The sequence below is a fragment of the Primulina tabacum genome, chromosome 18 (genome assembly GCF_025594145.1).
Source record: "Primulina tabacum isolate GXHZ01 chromosome 18, ASM2559414v2, whole genome shotgun sequence".
NCBI lineage: Eukaryota > Viridiplantae > Streptophyta > Magnoliopsida > Lamiales > Gesneriaceae > Primulina > Primulina tabacum.
In genome coordinates, this window is record NC_134567.1 from 30,474,516 (window position 1) to 30,494,462 (window position 19,947).

The window sequence follows — 19,947 nt, forward strand, 5'->3', positions numbered from 1 at the left end:
TATATATATATATAACATACATATAAATATATGACTTCTAATTGTGAATTTTTCAATATACTTTTATTCATTTAATATAACAAATTAAATCAATATTTTTTTGATAGGTTCTTTTATAATTTATTGTCATCTTAAATGCTTTTGGATATTAATGCATATTGAATTTATCAATTTACCCATAATTTTTCTTTGTTACTAACTAAAATTTGTTACTAAAATTAGTGTATTTCTTCATGGTTGTCAATGAATATTTAATATTTATATCTTATCTTTTCTTTTATTTTATAAATTGATTTAAGTAATAATTAAATAAATAGTTACTCAATAATTTAGTGATTTCATTTATGATTCATTATGTATTATGATAATATTTTAGATAATAATATTTTTAACATTAAAGTTTCTATTATTATATATTTTGTTATCAATTTTCAATTGCATTCTAAATATAATACAAAGTATGATTATATTAGTATTATTCTATTACGAAATCATCATATATAATATATTGATTTGTTATCTTGTTTGTTATTTTCAACCTATTAATTAATTTTTAATTGTATATAATGAAATTACATACATAAAAAACGATTTTTTCTCTTTTCTACATATTCATTAATTTATCGTTATATATGATAAATTTGTATATATAAAAACTATTTTTCACATTTCAAAATAACAAAATTGTTATTTAATATTACCCACTTATTAAATTAACTAAGTTTTGTTTATCAATTCATTGTGCATTATTACTATGATTGCAACTTAACGAAGCGTAGCTGATGAGATAAAGTGGTCACCATAACAATTAATATTTGTGTTTAAATTATTATTAGTAATTAAAACTACTTTGTGTTCGATGAAATTATTTGATTAGTGAGAATAAATTTGATTTAGAAAAATGATTTCTAGAATGTAAAATAACAATTATATCATATTTGTTAGGTGCAATAATTGTTTATGTAAGGTATAACAATCCAAATGTGACGTTTGAGTTGTTTTACGATTTTAAAAGATTTTAGTTAATGTTGCATCGTTACCCCTGTTATAACTTTTGGTAAAACGGCAAATGCATGATCTTACAATTGGTATATATAAGTGTCAAAGTCATGAGATCGATTCTCATATATTGCAATTAGTGTAATTATTGATATTGTTGGATACATCAATCGAATCATGACGATTGAGCTATTATACCGTTTAAAATATTTGAGTTGATGTGTAATATCTATTCTAAAAAAAGAAAAAGTTAAACAAAATTCGCAATGAGTTAAAAGTTAGCAAAAACACAATTGATATTTAACTTAATAACAAGTTTAGGGGTTTTATTTTAACATCATTATGATAATTTAGTTGATTAAGAGAATTTTATTTGACAATTACTATATGCACTCCATTTAAATACATTATGATTTTGGTTTTAGTAAAATTTACTATTCTCTTAATTTTATTTTTATTTTTTTCACTTGTGAATCATATTTGGATGAAAAATATCTTTGTTAATTTGAGAGAGCTGTCATTACGTTATAATCATGCAAATTGAAAAATGTTATATAAATAAGTGAATATATTTGATTTATTGTTATGATGTATTTTTATTTATTGTGTTTTGATATATTTAGATTAATAAATACTCATAAACAAGATGTTATTCAAACGATTTTAAAAATTATCTAAATCTCGTTATTATATTTTTTATTATTAATCACCCACGTGCATCGCACGTTATCATTCCTAGTATTAAAAAAGTGCAGGATTCGGATGACATGCTTCTCAGGATGTATGTAAGTTGGGGAGAGAAGCAGCGTTACAAGACGATCCATGGGGGAAGAAGCTGGGAACAAATCGGCTTCCATTGAACTAGAAGGCCATTATGTTTATGGGTATTTTTATCTGGTGAAAAAGGAACCCATGGCCACCGCATGATCAGACAGTTACCTTTCAATGCCAAAGGTCTTTGTCAAACTAGCTTTTCCGGTGTTGAAGTTATGCCTCTCCTTCCTGAAAGAGTCATTCGATGTAGAGATACCCGAAGAAGACTTAAAGATCAGTTTTTTAAGAGCATGTGGTAAAGGCAGCCAAAATGTAAATAAAGCTTACCTCAAGTACTAATACAGTGAATCCGTGGCCAACCAGTCCTAATCAAAGGCACCTGTAGATTAAGTTTTTGTCGTACTTATAATATTTTTAATCTGTCCGCTCATTGCTTCAAAAATAAAAAAAATAGTTCCTCTTGTTTGCATTGACTAATTTCTTTGTTTTATGTAGCAGTAATTCGAGATCGATTTATTCTTACATGAACAGTCTAATACTGTAACCTTGAATAATCAGATTAAGGAGTACAATGCAAACAAATAAATTCGTGGAACTGATAAATATATATTTAATGAATGAATTACTCTGAAAATACATAGAAACAGCTACTTAATTTCCGTAAGCCCAAAAGTCCATTTCACTTCTCGGAGTTAATTGATTGTTTTTGTCAATGCCGCTGGAGGCAGGATCGATGGTCCCCTGGAAGACATGTCTTTTGGGGGAGACCTCGTTGTGATCGTGGTGATGTGCGTTGAAAGTAGCAATTACGAGGAGATCCCATTCGTTTTTGTTAATGTTATAATCTGATTTGCTTGCAGCTGTAGCTTGACGAGACGATTGAGCGCACCTCTCAATCAGAGATGGGTGCATGCAATGAACCTGCAGGTAACCAATGGAGTCTGCTGCTGCTGATGCATGGACTATGTTCTCGCAGCCGTGATCTTTGTAATGGTTACTAGTGCTCATCATTAATTGCTTGTTTTGGTTATTGGAGATGGAGTTCAGAAATTCAATTTGTGGGTATTGGTTTAGTGGGGAAGTGGCGGAAACTGGAACAGCTAGAGAATAATTTGGGTCGCTGCCAAGTTCAACCTCCTGCTGCTGCTGCACGTTATACTGATTCATATTTATTATCATATGATCACTATTCGTGAGGAGGGATCGAGATTGCAGGTTGCAGCTGCTGGTAAATGATGTGGTGGCAGTACTCATGTTGAGCGGAGCTTCACTGGTATTGCCTGTACTATCCCCATCTTTTAACAGATTCTTCTTCTTGAATACCCGACAGACTACCCATCCATCTTCCTGAAAATCTTTTATATCTTCATTCAAATAATTAAAAAGAAAATTACTATTCACGTTCATACTGCACGTGACTTACATTAGTGGTCGTGGATTGAGGGTCTTGATCATGATGATAAGGATTAACTTCAAGCCGATACTCATGCATAATCCAGTCGGTTTTTTGACCATGTGGGGCTCTACCACGGTAGAACACTAAGGTTTTTCTCATTCCAATCTTACTGAAGTTGTTTCTTAAACATTTGTCTCTGCCGGTCGCTTTCCAGAATCCAGCACTAGTCGCTCTGTTCGTCCGAGAACCTGTCGGATATTTCCTATCCTTGTGACTGAAAAAGTACCATTCATTCTGTGGAGTTGATCCGATCCTACACCTCTCTGCATTCACATTAATTTTGTCCAGAAAAAAGAAAGTATGACTGATCGGTTCATGCATATATAAGAATTAATATTGGTGCCTAAATTCTTACATACCTTGTAGATCCCATGGCTCAATCTTATTTAAATCAAATTCTCCGATGACTCCATGTCAAACTTCTGAAACGAGACCTTCTTCTTCAAGTAGAAGTGCAGAAGCTCTTCATCTGTCGGGTGAAACCGGAATCCGGGTGGAACTCCACCACGTCCCCGATGACGATGAACCCATTATAATCTCGTAAAGTTTCTTAATTTATTGAAATTGCATGCTTATACTTTATTCGTGCATTAGCGTCACCGTTTATTAGCAGCTGTATTTGTGTGGACAAGTTGGTGTTGTATATTTATAGTGTGATAGAAACAAAAAGGTTGACGGCCGGTGACGCCGCCGTCGGGTCTGCCTAAAGCTGACGTAAAACGCAATGTTCTCTTATTGTGATAGCAGTAATTTTTTTAGAAGCTTCTTAAAACAATAAAATATATGAACTCTATGACAATAGAAGACACAAAAATATTAATAAACTAAATACAAGCTAAAAATTTAAAATATATGAATTTTCTTCACATTGCTATTTTCTATGTAAATAAATACTATAAATATACATAATACATCCTGCTCCAGTGATTAGTATATTGATTTTTATTTTTATTTTTAAAAAGAAGACGCACGTGTTTAATGATCGATGCATAATTATTTCTTATGAACTGTGGAGAATATAAAATCTTTTTCTTTCCTTCTTTTTTGAATTGAGATTGTTAAAAAGGAGTCTCGAATTCGAGAACTCAGTCCCAAACTTGAGACATAGTTATCCGGGGAGAATATAAAATCTTGATATCCCTAGGATTGAATTCGATTGAATATATAGACAAAACATCTCAACTGAGTGCAGCTTATGATCCATTATTGATTCATGATTATAAATAGACATTCCATGGTTGATGTTTAGGTTACCCCATATAGATGCAAACATATTTAATTTGTTAGCTAATTTGGCTCAGTGTCTTCCAAATTGGAGTTTGGTAAATTCATGCATCCATTCCAAATCAGGGATTTTTAAATTAAATTAAAGTCAGAAATTTAACAAAGGTACACAAAATTATAATGTTTGCTGTCACACTCATGCCACATTTGTCTGCGGGGTTTATTAAGCAATAATTAATCATATGATCGAAGGCGATGAATTGAATTTAATCCAAGAACTAGAGATGAACATTCCAAACAGCTGCGTCGCCTTCTCCGCATGCACCGTGCACTTGTTTCATCTGCTCCACAGAATTGCACACGCCGCTGCATTTCCAATCAAACGATGCCACACAAACGTTCCCCGCTTCCGACTTCCATTCGCAGTCTACGTATATAGACATATTAACCATTGGATTTACAACGTGCAGGGACGGACCTATACTTGCCCGTCCTAGGCTGTAGCCCAGCCCAATTTTTTTTTACAAGTAGTTATAGAGATTCGAGCCAATTCTATTTTTTTTGGTAAATATATATAGAGATTTAAGCACAGTCTAATTTTTTTAAAAGATATCACCGTGCAAATTAAATAACTCATAAAAGTCAATATCTAGAATACCTATTTAACTTTCACAGTGAATAAATGTAGATTTTCGATATTTCAAAAGTGTTTGATGCAAATAACTCATAAAAGTGATAAATTTATTTTATCAATTCTTTTATTTAATCGAATTTAATTTTGAAAGTATATTTAAAATATATTAAAAATAATTTTAAATTGTAATTTTTGAATATAATTAGGAACTTGTCTTATATTATACGAGTTACATATTAATTTAAATAATATATAAATTTTGAAAAATGATATTGATTAAATTTTTTTTTTGAAAATTAACTCTCCTATTTCGAATATGCTAGGAACAATATGTTTTTTTTTTTAAAAAAAAATATCAAGGTCATTTTGCTAATTAACTATTTTCATATTAATATCTCATATTTGATTTATTTATTATATATATATATATATATATATATATATAAATTAACTTATTATATTAAGTGCAAGTCCACCTCAACTTTAATTTCTGGATCCGTCCTTGACAACGTGGGTAATGCCGTGACACTCATAACTTCTTTTCAAAGTTATTTTTAAGAGATATCAGATATGTGAGGTACCTGGAGGAGTTCCACAGCACATGGATCGCTCGTCTACATGTTGGACTTCCAACCCGATCAACCAAGAACCCAGAGAAACATCCTCGTTCGCATATCGATGCAAGATAGCCCTGTTTATAATTTGTATACATACATAATTCTAGCAATGTATGCATATATTAATCAAAAGGGTTAGATACTATAAATAACATGCCTGCATGACTTACGAATTGATGGAGATATAAGTTGCCAGGTCCTTGGATATGGCGTAGATTTGACCCGTCGCATGCCTGAAATATTTGTTACCTTCTTCCCCAAATTTCCAGAACTCGGGCTCGTGATATTTTAATCCTCTACGCGTAAAAATAGCCAAATTATTTATATACTTGTAACTAGTACCTATATCATATAAGTAATTAATGTGAATTTATATAGTGCTCTAGCCAGCAAATAAATTATGCCAAATTACTTCTGAGATAGCACTGGCCCGGACTTCATGCAGCCAATGTATATTCTTGGTCTTGATTTGTGCTTCGCTAGCGTGCTCACTAGCATTCCTGCAGATAAAATATATGAATTTTAGTGAGAATATGATTTAATTACAATAATAAATATTTTACCTAGAGTAAGGAGTAAGTACTATATATAAATTTTACCTAAATTTACATGAACATCATCGTCCACCTTAACATAAAAGTCTGCATCCCAGATTGTGACAGCCTTCGAGAAAAACAACCTCGTTTTTGTGGAAAGCTCATGATATCCCTCGACGTGGTCCAGTCGGAAAAAATCTCTGTGCTCCGCATCCTCAACATCGATTGCTCTATCAAGAACTCCCCCAGGCGTGGCGCTGTGACCTATCGCGAATCGTATAACTATCCCTTTATTCTTCTCCAGTTTCTTCAGTTTATCTCCTTTAAGCATCCATGTTTCTCGTAACGAGTCCCTTCGTTTCTTGCTGCTGAAAGCGGTATTGATTCCTATAACAACAAAAGCCTTGCGCGGTGTGGTGTGATTTGATGATGCGGGATATAGTCCATCGACTGTACTCGCTATCTTGCTCGTTCGAGCTGCTGCTAGCTCCATCTCCAATGTTGATATAGTTTTATCTAGTGCTCTGTTAATAATATGCAGATATTTATACATGCTTTTGAATTTTTTAATTAAATCCCAGAAAACATAAATTGAAAAATGGAAACGAGAATAATTATTGCCAGTTAGGTAGCCAAAACTTACAGGATAGCTTCATGTGTCTTCATCACCTCTCCCATGACATCTCTAGAATTTGACTCCACCAGTTTCTAATTCAAACAAACATGATATCATCATCCAGTAACAAAATCTTTTGAATCCAGGAAAAAAAACAATACAAGCCGGTTGATCTCGGCAATTGATTTTTTTTTTTTAAAGTGAAAATTAATAAATGTACCCGCTTGTGCTCGTGTTCATTAGTAGCAGAATCCATCTTGTCTTGCAGATGATTATGGGGGATGATATTAGGGATTAAGTGATGCGCTGCATATGATTCAGGGCGTGGCCTAGTCTGTGTGGTGAATAGTGATCCTGCAAGAAAGCTTGCAAGACAGAAAGCAAAAATAACCTTGGCTGAAACTGACTTCCCTCTCATTTTCTTGATAGTGTTGTTATTACTGCCACTGCTCACCAGCTGCGACGATGAAAAAATCGATACCATCTATATCAGCAACCTGCAGTCGTTCACGGTGAGCTCTTGTGATTTTCTGCTTAAACAACAAACGAATGGGATATATATTAATTCAAGCCGGCCGTGTCAATTAGTGCCAAGGTTAAAAAAAACTGACATGCATAAATACTTGCAAATTACAAATTTCAATATCAATTATTGATCAAAAGCTAGCAAGCTAGCTTGCTGTATTGAGCAAAATGTTTATAGCCATTAATTAAAAACTTTGGCTATTAACAGCTATGCATGCAACTGATGGCAGTATATTTGTTAAACATGTCATGTAGTAAGTGTGTGTGATGTTGAGGTGAAGCAATCAAACTACATGCATGCAAGTGAATCAAATTTAAAGAGCCAATAAGAGTTAAGGTGGACAAGAATTCATATTTTTTTTGGGTGTAATAATATATATAAAATATATAACTATATCAAATTTTTAATCACTCAAAATAATACAATCCGAAACAGACCAACTTGTAAAATAATTTGTTTTCTTTCATATCGTTTTTCGTTAGAGTGTGAACGAGCCACCAAAGTTTACTCACATGGTGACATGTTGAATGCTAGGTCAACACCTAAGAAAAGAACCAAAATTGCAAATATATATGATATATATGTGTGTGTACAATTTTGATATATTGTAGATTAATCGTACACATTTATGTGAATACCGATCAGATGACACTCACCTATTGGATATACAATTTTTCTATGTTTTATCAAATCCAACAGGTGAATGTCACATCATCGATGATCGCATAAGTATGCACTGTGGATGTGCAATATATCAAAATTTTATATATATATATATATATATATATATATTTATTACTTAAAGGATAGATATAAACTCAAAATAGCATAATTTATGGGGGAAATGGGCAAATTTTTTTTTCAAAAAAAATAATTTGGTAGATAAAGAATTTTCGGCTAACTTCTGAGCAAATAAAAGCATATGTAAAGGACTTCTAAATCTATTTTTTTTTCCCAAAACTTTTAAAGGTAAAACCCCCTTCCCCTAATTATATATAAATGCATTAACAAAATAACCCCTATCTAGCCAGCTAATTAAGCGACTTGCTACATGTAGTATCAACTACTGAATTGCCATATGCAGTGCCCGGAGAAATCAATCATCTAGTGAACGAAACTAGGTTAAAAATGAAAAATCTCTCATCCCCAAATCAACAAGGAAAAAATATGTGATCTAACATTGACTATATAAAATCGAAACGGAGATCGATTATATACCTGGTGAAGATGACATAAAAAATCAGGATGATGGGATAACAGCAAATGAATGTGAAAAAAATGTCATTTTTCGATGTTTAAATATAAATAGTTTGACGTATACATATAATTGGCTTCATCAAGAATCAGACGTGACGCTTTCCTTTTATTAATTTTATGAGGAGAAGAAGAAGAAGAAGTGGAAGAGATGAAATATTAAGGGTACGTTTTGCTTGCAAAGGGTGGCAGTTCAATCATGTGGTTCTTATGTTTCAACAAACTGTGTTATGCAAATTTCAAATTTCGCTCTAAATTTGTTTTTCATTTTATATATATTTAAAAATCGATTAAATTATATATCTTTGAGAACTTTCTGCTAAGATAATTAATCATATATCATCGTGCTTTCATTTTCTTGGATTCTTCTCTCATATATAACTACTAAATGTACGTGTGTCGATTTACATATATTAAAAATCCATTGAAGTTTGAAAAACATTGCAAAATCAAAATCAAATATATTTGGAAAAAATTAAGGTCCATTTGATCAAATACTTATAAAAATTTTTTATAAAAGTATTTTTGACAAAAATAATTTAAAAGCAGCTTTAAAATAAATATGTGTTTGGATAATTATTCTATAAAAATATTTTTACAGGTATTATGTTTTGACTCTTATCATTCTTTGATGTCTAAAAACTTCAAAATACACATTTCAATTGTTATTTAAAAACTATAATTTTTTTTAAATGAAATCAACATACTTTAAGTTTTTTTCAGTTATAAAACACTAAAAATATTTTTAAAGCACTTGTCTAAACAAAGCCTAAAACGCATGCATTTAGATATATGTTAAATTTTTAAAATTTATTAGGATAATAATTGAAACATCATCTACCTTGTTATGATGAGAATATCGACATGTTATCAGCATTTTTAATTAACTAATTTCAGTTTCAATAAATTATCGAATAAATTATTTTCATGTTATAAAATTCTAAATGATGCAATCAATGACGAGTGAGTGTGTGTGTACGAGTGAAGGGTTAACTATTGGCCTTCTTGGACGGTTGAACGAGGAAGGGCCCAAGATGAGAAAGCCCAAATATTAGAATATATTTCCGAGCCTACCATCGTATACGTACCTACCAATCATAGTGTGTGTGTGTGTGTGTGTGTGTGTGTGTGTGTGTGTGTGTGTGTGTGTGTGTGTGTCTAAATGGATTAATTTATCTATATCAGAAAGATCATATAAAATTTATATAATTCATATATATTACAAGCATATTTATACAATTACGATATGTATTTATATTTATTGGCATAGGACTAGATCAGATATAAGTGGCCACTTAGTTCTAAGAGGCAAAGAAGGCCAAGGGTCCCACAATGGCAGCAGTTAATATATGTAGCAGGTTCGGAATGAGAGAAATCAGTTCGATCGTCCGAGTAAAAATCATTCTGATTCGGACCTCCAACGACGGCTCCGGTAAGGATATTCGGGTTCGGATTTGGTGTGTAATAGAATGGTTGAAACCCGGCCTCACACTCGAACGGCTGTGGACGAACTCTCAACGAAGGTAGTGAGGATCCTCTGTGGTGAATTCGTTGTGGATAATTTGCTCCATATCCCACCATGTATGACATTTTCATTGGATTTTCCCCCAATATATAGTCCACCTGCACACGGATAAATTAAATTATAATCCAGCTACAAGTGTCGTATTATATTAATATTAAACATTAAAAGGCTTTAGCCTATATCAAGCGTACTTGTTTTTTGGCTAGGCTTCGTAAGGTCCGATGCGTTACTTGAAGTTGGTTTCCGCAGTAGAAAGAGTTTTTGGAAGTGGCCATGTATTTGGAGTACGTGGTGAGCAAGAAGGTAATAGAGGTGACATATTGGAGATTACTTTGACCCAGTTTCCACATCATTCCTCCAGCTGTGTACTGTGTCGTGGATGAAGGCGAGTTTGGTAGTATTCTGCACATGAACTCTTCGGCCCGCTGCCTGAAATCTTCAAATGCCTTGTTCTTATCCACCAAATTTCTCTGCATGTTCATCAATGTTTTCATTGAAAATTTTGCTCTCCATTTGATATACTTCTATTCTAGTTATAAATAATTGTTTGCAAATTAAAGCCAACGGGAATTACGCACCCTTGCAAGGAGAACGCGAGCACCTGCATATTTGTTGTCCCAGCTGAATATGTCTGTTCCATCGTTGGAACCCAGTGATCTTACCACGTTCACGTAATAGACTTCATTTGTGGCTCTAAACAGCCAGGCAGCTCCCCATAACAACTCATCCTGTTTATTTATTTTTAGGTAACAATCATTAATTAATTATGAATTTGTCAGCGATTAACGAATATGATACGTGCATGATATGGTGGGATCAACGTACCGTATAACCAGAATAAGAACAATAAAATGGGCAAACGGCGGAGCCCAGTGAGTCGCTGTATGCACCTCTGTAATTCAAAGCAAATTGCATAACTTCCCTTGCAGTTTTGAGTAGTAACCTTGCATAAGGTGCGTCAACTTTCCGAAAGACAATGGAGGCAGCAGCCAAAGCAGCGGCAGTCTCCCCGGCCACGTCCGAGCCCGGATTGCTGGGAGACACAGAATAAACACTCCGAGCCGGGTTACTGCTGTCCATATCCTCAGGCCTTATCCAACACCTGTGATCCGCATTTGGATCCCCAACGCCAACGTAAAGCTTACCGGGAGTGGCCCCAGCACACTTTAAAAGGTAGTCGGTAGCCCAGCGGATCGCTGCCCTAGTTTCCGGTAATTGTGGCCCTAGTTTCCCAGCGTACTCCATCGCCCCCCACGACAACATCGTGGTTGTGAAGGCCATCGGAAAATTGAACTTGACGTTGTCTCCCGCATCATAATATCCACCGGTTAAGTCCACCTACGTAAACATTTGTTTTAAAACTCAGTATTTTATTTTTTTTAAGATGGATATTTTTTAAAAAAGATTTTAATTGATCAAACTTGGTGTAATATTACTATTAAGGAGTTGAAATTTGCACTTCATTTGTGTGGATTTTAGATAACACAAATTCATAACTAGTATTATTACTAATTAAGTAGAGGTACTATATTTTAAAATACAAAATAAACCAAAGTGCAGATTACTGAGAATAAAAACTTATTTATTCATAATGAGGGGAAGAAAAAAGGTATTTTGACAAATAAAAAGATATGCAAACAGCTAAAAGTTAGACAAACAAGATACATGCCAAACATGGTATACAAGAAAGTCTTTTAGTAAGCAAAAATAGTTGCACCAAATGATAAATATAGATATTGTACATGGGCTGGTTGACCATCCAAAAGTCCAGAATTGGCCCTCCAAGTAATTTGTTGAGCCGGGGATGGAGGTAACCTTCCTGACCTCTGGCCTTGGAAGAACAAAATGGACTTAGCAAGTGCATCCCTATAATTCGGATTGTTCCCGGCTTCCACTATTTCACAAAATCGGCAGAAATTTAATAATACGCAGCAACTGATTAAATAAAAGATCAGAGAGATGGAATTGTTGGCACCATGCCTAAATATTGTCATCCTTTGGTTGATCAATTCTCCGAGGATTAATTATTTTGAAACGAGCAAATTAGGAACATGCATGGCCGGACTTATATAGGCGATCGAGACACGTAAATTTAGGGTTTTGCCATCAACTGAAGTTAATTTTTGCTAATTAACGTGCTTATTCACACGCATCCGTTGAGGACGTAGAATAGAGAGTGTAGAATATGCATTTTAGAATCGTATATATCCGAAGTCTACACATCTTTTTATTTCTTGGTCACGAAATGGTACTAATTGCGCCTACCAAATTAATGGAGTATAAAATGCTTCTTGCAAGAAACGGAATAAGCGCAAATGTCGCAAGTACGCCTTCGTTCGCGGAGCCCTAACTTTATATTATTACTTAAACTATATATATATATATATATATATATATTCAGTATCTTAGGATTTGGTCATCACCCTCTCACGATATATATTAGGGACCGTTCTTTATGGCTAAGCTTTTGAATTTCTTCTAGCCTTTTAATTTGGCAGATTTAGTGGGCAGATGGGATTACCACGTTATATATATATATATAATAATGCCTTGACAGACTCAAACGTGAAGGTATCGGTAGGAAGAATCGAACACATGATCATTAATCAAGTGCTCTAGTATTCCACTAACTCGAACACGACTTCGTAGATTTAAATTTCATTTCTTGCATGAGAAAATTCATGGCGGCCAAAATATAATATATGTACTGAAAAACGTCTCTTGTTGGAAGCAATTAATTAATTAATTTTCAGAATTCGCTGGACCTCTTCTCCTATGGGTTACAAATGCAGCATCATCTTGTATAAAAGGCCTGTGTATCATTTGATGAGCCCAATACAATAAGTTTGAAACCAAATTAAAGTAGACATGTATTTTTGGTTGGTTAATAATTATTGTTATTTTATTTATTTAAATAAAATTAGGGTTGCACATGGTTGTCCTGATTTTTATATAATATTAATTAATAATATTTATAAAATACAGTTACATAGAGTACTTGAATATGATCTTAAAACAACCCACATGGATAAGCACGTGACTTGAAAGGGCTTCTGTTCTAAATTTAGCTACTCTTCCACGATTTCGTAAACTCGACTTTGATTTCAAACCAACTCCATATTTTAATTTCCTTTTCCTCCATATATAAAACTCATTCCAAATCAATATATTGATGGATATATATATATATATCTTCATTATTTTGTCATTTTGCTCATTTTTTCTACGAGATGTCGATGATGTGTCGATTTGATACTCGCGGGTGTATAGCTAGCTCCATTAGTACTAGCTAAAATCCAATTTTGATACACGACTAAAATCTAGTTTTGATAATATGGAGAATCAAAATTGCATTTAACACAAACGAAAATTACTGTTTTTCCTGAAAAATAATTGGTATGTATAGGTGGATCAAATTTTTGGAAAGATAAGTAACTTAAATTGGTAAATATCCTGATTTTTAGTTAATTAGAAGAAATAGTATTGAATATACGTGACAGACTTAAAAGAGATCATATCTGATGTTTCGGCCCCAACTAACTATGCAACACTTTCAAAATTTACAAGAAATAGCATTGCATATTCGTGACATGTATATATATGTGTGTGGATTTTATCTTCTTTGCTCAAAGGGGGAATTGAAAAAAGGAGCACGTTAAATTGGTCATCCACCGCTCCACCGAAACTTTCATCTTTTCCCGCAACAAATAACATTTTTCTAGTTTATATTTCTATTTTTAGTATCCTCCATATCAGCATAAATACTCATGCATGCAACCAACCACTCACAACTACTCAAATCAACGAAGCTCATCAAACAAATACATATTTCTGTCGAGTGTTGGTAAAATGGTTGCTTCTTGTTTTAGTGCAAGAAGGGCCCTCGTTAATTTTTACGATCATTTGCTTCTCTTGGTCATCATTATTGGTAGCAGCAACATGGTCCTATGTGACAACATTAACAATAGAAATTTAGGGTTCGTTAGAACAAGAGGCCCTCATTTTGTCTTGAATGGCTCGCCCTTTCTGTTCAATGGGTTCAACTCGTATTGGATGATGCACGTTGCGTCTGATCCGAGCGAGAGATACAAAGTTTCTGAGGTGTTTAGAGAAGCCTCAGCAGCCGGCCTTACTGTTTGCAGGACTTGGGCTTTCAGCGACGGCGGCGATCGCCCTCTGCAGATATCTCCTGGAACCTATGACGAACGTGTTTTTCAGGTAATATATACGAGTACATAACAGTTAATTAAGTAGTCGAACAAGAGATTGATTTTTCGTAGATTTGTCATAAATTAATAAATTCTTATATATGTATACAGGGTCTTGATTTTGTGATTTCCGAAGCAAAAAAGTATGGGATTCGTTTGATCTTGAGCTTCGTGAATAATTTCGATGATTTCGGGGGGAAGAAACAGTATGTTGCATGGGGTCGAAATGCGGGTGGTTCGGGCCAACAGATCAACAATGATGATGATTTCTACACGCATCCACTTCTCAAAGATTACTACAAGAACCATATCAACGTCTGTCACGATTATACACGTAAATTTATCGTTTAATACTAAGTTGAAAATATAATCAACTAATTAATTACTATCTCTATTTGGCTGCAGAGAGTTGTGACAAGATTGAACACAATAACCAAAATTGATTACAGAGATGATCCCATAATCATGGCGTGGGAACTCATGAATGAACCCCGTTGCCAGGCTGACTATTCTGGAAAGACCATTAATGTGCGTATATTCAATAATTAGTAATAATACTTATCATTTATCGATTAATTGATTATATCTCAATATGGGCATGCATTATTTTTTTTCCTTCGATAATTCTATGCAGTTTTGGGTTCAAGAAATGGCAAGTTTTGTGAAATCCTTGGACAAAAAACACTTGGTTGAGATAGGCATGGAAGGGTTCTATGGAGACACGATGCCCGAGAGGAAGCAAATTAACCCTGGTTACCAAGTGGGAACAGATTTTATTAGTAACAATCTTGTCCCGCAGGTCGATTTCGCTACGATACATGCATACCCCGACATTTGGTCAGTTCGATTACCCATTTTTTAAGCTTTTAAATGATTTAGAAATTGATAAATACTTCTTTTTTACAATAATTACTACTGCATATGTACAGGTTATCTGGTAAAAGTGAGAACGAACAAATGGGATTTATGGAGAAATGGATGTGGAGTCATTTTGATGATTCTAGGAGAATCTTGAAGAAGCCACTAATAATGGCTGAATTTGGAAAATCCAGCAAAGATCCAGGATTCAGTTTGAATGAAAGAGACTTGTACATGGGCAATGTCTACAGAGACACATACAGGTTTGCAAGGTTAACCGGAGGTACAATGAGCGGAAGCTTAGTGTGGCAGATAATGGCACAAGACATGGATTCTTACAACGATGGATACCAAATTGTTTTATCGCAGAGCCCTTCAACGGCTGGGATTATTTCAAGGCAATCTCATGCCATGACTGCCTTGTCTCACTTGCTCAACGGGCCTCATTCCATTGATCGTGTGGATGGAGCCGATAAGATCGCTCGTGGGCAAAAAACATAATGCAAGACACACTCGTCCATCGGGACACATGAAAGATAAATCAGCTCCATGATGATTTAAAGAACACATCTTTTGTAAAATAAAATCGATCCAGAGGCGATCGAGGTTTAATTTAGCAAACTTTATAATCTCTTTACTTAATGTATGTAATGTGTCATGCACATGAAAATTTGTTCACCGGTGATGAAACTAACTTGGTTTCCCCAATGGATTTAATATTGTCGCAATGGCACAATAGCTATATGTAGAAATGAGAGTTTTCGAAGAAAATATGACGATAAACATACTCCACATCAATTAGGAGTTCGTTTAGAATACATATATTCGCCTTCTGATGTTCATTAGCTAAGATAAAGCAACCCCCTAATCTAACAGATTGATGCACCCACAGATTATACACAAGTAAAACAACTACATGTTTCCTTCTTCTCTGTTTATGGTAATAATGTAAACAATACATAGAACCACTTAAAATGCAGGCTTATCTGAGATGGGCCATTGCAGGCCAGGTTGTCACCCCGTCAGCAGGCAAAGAAGGCCGGATCATTGGGACACGCTTCACTACCCAGAATGCTTCGTTCAAACGAGCAGCACGACTCATCACCTGAGATGCCTTCTGCCAAAATAGACACGATAAAAAAATTCGATAAAAAAGGTAACATGTTCTTCATCCGTAGTGACATACCTAAGCATACGTCATACAGATGGATTTTGTTTCTTAGTACATCTCAACCATACACATGGCATGCATTATGTAAAGTCATTAATGTAGCAACTACCTAATCTATGCGGAATAACACATCGTGAGAAACTCTCCAGTGATATAACTTCTTCCAGACAAGAAAGTGATCTCAACCACAGCACAAAACATGAAGTCATTTTTGGGTGATGGAAAAATTTTGATACTTCATCATCCTATTACCATCAGGTGTGGGAAAAAAACACTCAACTAGTATCGTGATAAGCCACATCCTAATTGCTTGTCCTTCGTTTATGCTACTTCACCTGGCATCAAGCACAAGAGTTTTTCCATGAAAACTTGCTTGTGTATACCAAATCCATATCAACCCTAGCCTTACAGCCTCTCACACCAACCTCTTGACCAAAACGCTAAAGATTTTGTTTATGCAATATTTGCACGAGATATCGAACAGCGACTGCACTTTGAGTAGGATGCATGATTGAAAATGACAGAAAACAGTGATTTGATTGTGTGAACACACATATTGACACCTAGAACATGCAGTGAGCCTACAATATGCCGAAGGAAAAACCAATGATGCCCAAGCCATCGAATAATTCAACATCAGAAGAAGGTAACATCCAAATTTTTTAATGAGAATAATTGAAATAGTGAGAAGTAGTAAATGATCTTCCCTGTTATAAGCCCTAGCCCCTCGTGCCACCCTGCACCTCTTTCAGCTTGTGAAGAGTGGTTGTAAAGGAATATCGCAACTCCATAAGGTCAAATTTTGAATAATCGATTGCATTTAACATGCAGTATGCTAATGTGTTTCTTTTCTCGAGTTGCAGGGCAAAAGAGATTCGCAGCCTAACAAAGTCTTGATTAAAAAGGCTCGGCCTTGGTTTCCATGACTCAGTAAACCGCTATATCATAGGAACCGACCTCGGTGTGACCCAACACAGATTATCTAGTTAACTGAAAGCTTTTGAAGGCTCCTATATCATCAATACATTCGCAATAACCTGTCTTCAAGAATATACCTTATTTAACTGGATTCAGATGCAAGATCGGTCATAATTTCATCAAACCAGTAATTCAAGCACATGCATCAACAAATAGTCTAAACTCTAATGCACGTGGTCTATCCTAACATGATAACAGGAATCCCAAAGTCCCCTGCATCCTAAAATAAACAAGGGATAGATTATTTAATCACTTATTAGTCTTTTTGTATCACAACAATATTTCAAGCTCTGCGTATTAACAAATCACAAGACAAATGAAAACCTCAAGCTACAGGGATAGAAAACAACAGAGGGTAATAATAGGACAGAATCACAGAAACTCGAATAGAATGAAATACTACTTTCAATAACATAAGCGTTTCTCTTCTCAGGTTCCCACAAAAGATATAATTTTTAAGCGAAGCCATATAGCATAAAGTATAAACTGCGTATCAAAACAAAAGCACACTTCAATTCCAATAAAAAGAAGCATAAGAAATATGAAGATATATCATAAATCCACAAAAGATCGCTGACCTTAGCATCAACAGTAACCTTAATCTCCTTTCCCCTACTCTTCTTCTTCATTTTATAAAACCTGCGCCGCAGAATCAGAAAACCCAACACGGCAGCCGCCGCGGAGATGGTCCACAGAGGACTCATCTTGAACACGCAGTATTTCAGAAGCTCCATAGGCATCTTCCACCACACCACACAACTCTTTTCAATCTCACCACTATTCTTGATTTCGTTAACATCAGAAAATTCACGCCCTTTTCCAATCATCTCATTCTCATGCTTTTCTTCCTCTGTGTCATCGTGCAAAATCACATTACCTTCCAGACCCGAATCAGAATTCTCAACAAAGTCATTAACTTTCTCAGAAGAGGGTTCGAATCCCGTCGAATCTGAACATAAGTTCCCCAAATTCTCCACCTTTCCCACTTTTAGCTCCACCATTTCCTCGACTCTATCAAAACCCACATGCTTATTCTTGTCTTGGGTCACATTACTACCATCCGAATCCTCGATCTTGCGATCTACAGACCGTTCGCTACCGGAATCGGACCAAAACCCAGCCGTTTCCCTGTCGAGGTACCTAGTTGGATTCTCGTCCAACCCGGGATCAATCCAACTCGGGTTATCCGACCCAGCTGACTTATTATTGTCAAAGTCCTCGCCATATCGATCCAAAGGATCCAACGAGAAATAATTAGCCCGAATCAACCTTCCAGAATCTATTTCATCGAAGGAGTAAACGGAATCAATCCTAGTAACCGGAATCGCCTCGGAATCCAGGCCGGGTTGAAGCACCTCCCAATCGTTAAACTCATTCGTAGCCTCCACCATATCCATAGTGGCTGATGATTCGCTCGAGACTCGAGTAGATGGAAAATGGATTACGAGAAGAGAGTGGAAACAGGGGATGAACCTTTTAATGCTAACTTGTATAAATGTTCTTTACTCTCGCAACATGTTAAGCTTTATTTAATTTTTCTGGTATTAGATATTTTGTACACTGTGGTAGTATTCATATGTTAACTAATTTTTTTACTCACAAAAATTCGTCTGGGATGGTTTCACGAATTTTATTTTATGAGACAGATATCTTATTTACATCATTTATTAAAAATATTATTTTTTATTGTGAATATCAGTAAAGTTGAAAAGACAGTTATTTTTTTTATTTTTATTAAAACAAGGCATTAAATTATTAAAACAAACCATTAAAAAAATATGAATATTAATGTATCATAAGTGTAGTCGTGGCAGACTCACCACACCTATCAATTTTTGGTTCGTCGTTTTCTATAATTATAAGTTATCAATAGGTTTATTATTTATTTTGTTTAGATCGCAAATAATAAAATACTAAGTTGTGGAATCGGAAACTTCGTCGTCTGCGGCGTTTCTTCCCTTCATGACACCAAGAAAACACGTACCATTTAGCCGGAGACTTATATATTATTGAATTGAAACTTTATAATATCAAAATCACCGTCTATTTATTATTGTTAGGTTACATTAGATTGTTTCCGGTCACACTTTCGACATATGTTTTCGTTTTAAAAAGTAAAATATATTTGTGGAAATGCATTGAAATTGTAAGTTTAATTTAATTATAATCTAAAATTGTAATTCATTTTCAAAAATAAATAAAAAAAATAAGAAAAAAGAAAGTTGGTGATTTACAAGAAAATACATAAAATTAATCTATCACTTTAAAATCATATCAAACATCATATAATTTATCACACCAAATTATTTCTTTTTATTTATCATTTTCTTATCTCTCTTATTACAGATACTATATTTATCATTTCTCATTAACCGAACGATAATCACGGCACTTTTTCATATGAGTAACTGCATTGATGTATTTGAAAATACAGATATATATGATCTATTTTTTTAAACCATTGGGTCATTGTCGATAAATATATATATATATATATATAAATTAATTTAACCGTCCATCCCGACTTGGCGTCATGTCGTTTCCGCCATTAATGAATAAGCTTGGATAGGA

The 19,947-nt window shown here is 34.3% G+C and overlaps 5 protein-coding genes across 7 annotated transcripts; 1 reads left to right on the top strand and 4 right to left on the bottom strand.

Annotated features, from left to right (window-relative positions):
* Positions 1–2,424: 2,424 nt before the first annotated feature.
* Positions 2,425–3,328, bottom strand: LOC142532485 (uncharacterized). Its single transcript, XM_075638771.1, has 2 exons — positions 3,197–3,328; positions 2,425–3,120 (listed from the first exon to the last, which is right to left on the bottom strand). The coding sequence occupies exons 1-2, from the start codon at positions 3,326–3,328 to the stop codon at positions 2,425–2,427; spliced, it is 828 nt and encodes a 275-aa protein (XP_075494886.1).
* A 1,240-nt stretch (positions 3,329–4,568) lies between these two features.
* LOC142533007 (putative beta-1,3-galactosyltransferase 8) lies at positions 4,569–8,737 on the bottom strand. Of its 2 annotated transcripts, none has more exons than XM_075639592.1 (8): positions 8,601–8,737; positions 7,077–7,353; positions 6,884–6,948; positions 6,304–6,764; positions 6,117–6,204; positions 5,875–6,000; positions 5,669–5,778; positions 4,569–4,880 (listed from the first exon to the last, which is right to left on the bottom strand). In XM_075639592.1, exons 2-8 carry the CDS (start codon positions 7,338–7,340, stop codon positions 4,732–4,734), a joined length of 1,263 nt encoding a protein of 420 aa, XP_075495707.1. In that variant the 5' UTR covers positions 7,341–7,353; positions 8,601–8,737; the 3' UTR covers positions 4,569–4,731. The 2 variants fall into 2 exon arrangements, with proteins under 2 accessions (XP_075495707.1, XP_075495706.1); XM_075639591.1 differs by having other exon boundaries at positions 7,077–7,386.
* A 1,157-nt stretch (positions 8,738–9,894) lies between these two features.
* On the bottom strand, positions 9,895–12,171 carry LOC142533358 (endoglucanase 3-like). Its single transcript, XM_075640102.1, has 5 exons — positions 11,904–12,171; positions 10,987–11,499; positions 10,740–10,889; positions 10,353–10,631; positions 9,895–10,259 (listed from the first exon to the last, which is right to left on the bottom strand). Exons 1-5 carry the CDS (start codon positions 12,153–12,155, stop codon positions 9,909–9,911), a joined length of 1,545 nt encoding a protein of 514 aa, XP_075496217.1. The 5' UTR covers positions 12,156–12,171; the 3' UTR covers positions 9,895–9,908.
* Positions 12,172–13,974: 1,803 nt separating this feature from the next.
* Positions 13,975–16,269, top strand: LOC142532693 (mannan endo-1,4-beta-mannosidase 5-like). The gene is made up of 5 exons (XM_075639062.1): positions 13,975–14,379; positions 14,481–14,684; positions 14,775–14,897; positions 15,004–15,206; positions 15,299–16,269. The coding sequence occupies exons 1-5, from the start codon at positions 14,011–14,013 to the stop codon at positions 15,726–15,728; spliced, it is 1,329 nt and encodes a 442-aa protein (XP_075495177.1). The 5' UTR covers positions 13,975–14,010; the 3' UTR covers positions 15,729–16,269.
* On the bottom strand, positions 16,001–18,897 carry LOC142532694 (uncharacterized). Of its 2 annotated transcripts, none has more exons than XM_075639064.1 (2): positions 17,955–18,897; positions 16,001–16,341 (listed from the first exon to the last, which is right to left on the bottom strand). In XM_075639064.1, exons 1-2 carry the CDS (start codon positions 18,771–18,773, stop codon positions 16,210–16,212), a joined length of 951 nt encoding a protein of 316 aa, XP_075495179.1. In that variant the 5' UTR covers positions 18,774–18,897; the 3' UTR covers positions 16,001–16,209. The 2 variants fall into 2 exon arrangements, with proteins under 2 accessions (XP_075495179.1, XP_075495178.1); XM_075639063.1 differs by having other exon boundaries at positions 16,001–16,344; positions 17,955–18,890.
* Positions 18,898–19,947: the final 1,050 nt, after the last annotated feature.